This window comes from Phialemonium atrogriseum (assembly GCF_030411735.1).
Source record: "Phialemonium atrogriseum strain 8032-3 unplaced genomic scaffold QBC33scaffold_13, whole genome shotgun sequence".
Classification (NCBI taxonomy): Eukaryota; Fungi; Ascomycota; class Sordariomycetes; order Cephalothecales; family Cephalothecaceae; genus Phialemonium; species Phialemonium atrogriseum.
The window spans coordinates 1-2,256 of NW_026848150.1; the positions used below are offsets into that span (position 1 = coordinate 1).

Consider the following 2,256-nt stretch of genomic DNA (forward strand, 5'->3'; position numbering starts at 1 on the left):
ATGTGGGTTCTGGCCACGCCGTCGTCGTAAGACCTGCGGGCGGGTAGGGTATCCAGCTTTTGGTCCTTTCTTACACCCCCCCCCCAAACCATGCCAACGGTGAGGCATCCAATTACTCTGTCGACCCTGACTTGATTGATCTGGCTGGATTGGCGGCGGATTGATTGACTTGGTCAAGGCCTGGGCCGAGTATGCGAGTATGAAAATGCAGCCTCACTCCCACCGGTCATTATCTCCTCGCTAATCTTCCACCCTTTTGTGAGTGGCTGAGGCAGCAGAATGGTATCCGGGGAAGGAGAAGCGACCGAATGAGACCATACACCGCAGTCATCGAGGACCTGAGCGAGCCAAGCGAACGTTGCGAGCTGAAGGAGGACATGTCATGGTGGCTGCGACTGAGTCTCGGATCTATTAAGGGGACTCAGGCTCGGGCTCGAAGGGCCGGAGGAGAGCAAACAAACGCGACGAGCGTCAACAAACTTGGTCTTCCCAGATGCAGCGAGCATATCAACAGGCCAGTTTTCTGTATCACAGCGATGCGATGGTGCCATTACGAGCCATGTGTTGGGATACAGCGGGCATAAAACTTAGGGACTGCCCTTTTCCTTGCCCCCTCCCCCCGCTCTGGAACCGATCACAGCAGAGAGGGCGGACACAGCATACAAGGCATGTCGAAGATATCGTCCCCTCGCAAGAGAGCTGAGTTACACCACAGAGGAGGTGGTCTGCCTCTAAACCTGTCACCTGAGGGACGCAACCTCGAAGGCGTTAGCATGGCGTGTACGGCAGCTACCCCTGAATTAAAGAGACAATGGCTTCTGCTCTCCAAATGGAGCCAATAGGGAGAGACATGCCAGGAGGGAGACGCCTGTGCAGGAGGAAGGACAAGGCTATCTCGCTTTCGTATCGAACGAGGGAGCGGTCAAGTTGGCACAAGCACACCTTTCAGCGCGTGGTCACGGCCGGTCGAGTTGTTTAGGTGAACGAACCCTCATATGTCAAGCGAACCCAAAGACGATAGAGGGATGCCGCAATTCCGCTCTCCCACCGCCCCTAGGACGACGCCTATAAGAAGAGACCTCCTATCCCGCGAATGTATGACCGGAGGGCCACGCGACGATCTTCCCCATGATATGCAAGACGACTGTTGCGAACTTGAACCCTCCCCAAGCCACTAGGTCCTGCTTTTGCGCTCCGCGCCCTGATTCGACCGGAACTTCCTCCTCGGAATCCCCCCGAGCCATCAGGCTTTTACGTGCCCGTCATGTCCCACAACCGTTGCATTGACTGGCCAGTCGGTGCTGAGCACGAGAAGTTTGTGCCCTCGCGCAGGATTGTTGAGCTAGTTCGACTTTCTGACTTGATGGGGGTTCTCCTCTGCCCTCTCCCTCTCTCTAGCAAGCAGCAGCAGCTTCCTACACGGGACTCCGGGGCCAAGAATCACTGCACACCGTCCGGTGCGATGCTGGAGGGGTGGAAGAAGGAAGAAGACCCGAAGAACCTCCCCATCAACGAGGTCCTGCTTGGCAAAAGTGTAGGCTACTCTCGTTTCTTCTGCAACGACAGCGTCGAGAGCGGTTCTGTCAGCTGACTGACCACCTACTCCGTTGACCAGCTTTCCGGGCAAGGCAATGCCACAGGGACTGAAACTATTATGCTCTCAGTAAATGCTCGCCTGTGATTTGGCACGATGAGGTCTGCTTCGGACAAGCTCTTCCTTTCAAGCGCGCAGTTCATGCGGGCATTTTTTGTTTGGTTATCTGTGTGAGATTTTAGGGGCTACTTTTCGCAAAGCTTCCATGAACTGTACATATATTGAAACCCTGATGAGTGTAGGGCATTTCCCATTTGACCCATTTTGGTTTGCTTGTTTTCCCCCAGATAATGGAAATGACACAACTATCATCATCGTCATCTCCTATCGCATGTCCTTTGCCTGCAGGAAACCGCATGAATGTCTGGACAAAGAAAAAGAAAAAGGCCACCAACCCCTTCCTTCCACCAGCAAACGCCTATACTGACTCGACCACCTCATCCGCGTGGAAGCCGTTTACTGTAAGAGTCACAGCCCCTGCCTGAACCAGCTGTGGCACAAGTTAGATTCGGCTGGGTTGCAAAACCTCAAGTTTGGGGGGTGGGGGGGGGGGGGGGGGGGGGGTCGGGGGGGGGGGGCGGGGGGCTGGGTGCGCCCGACACAACAAAAAAAAAAACAATAACACCCACGAGGCCCACCCACAGGGGGATGATGTCAGCGGG

At 55.2% G+C, this 2,256-nt stretch overlaps 1 protein-coding gene across 1 annotated transcript in view; it reads right to left on the minus strand.

Annotated features, from left to right (window-relative positions):
* Positions 1–2,012: 2,012 nt before the first annotated feature.
* Positions 2,013–2,256, minus strand: part of QBC33DRAFT_578332 (cystathionine beta-lyase) — a gene marked incomplete at both ends in the record, with an annotated part of 3,786 nt that continues 3,542 nt past the window's right edge. Inside the window, one exon of the mRNA XM_060431054.1 lies at positions 2,013–2,084. Within this exon, the coding sequence (XP_060283175.1) occupies positions 2,013–2,084 (72 nt within the window). The remainder of the gene's footprint in view (positions 2,085–2,256) is intronic.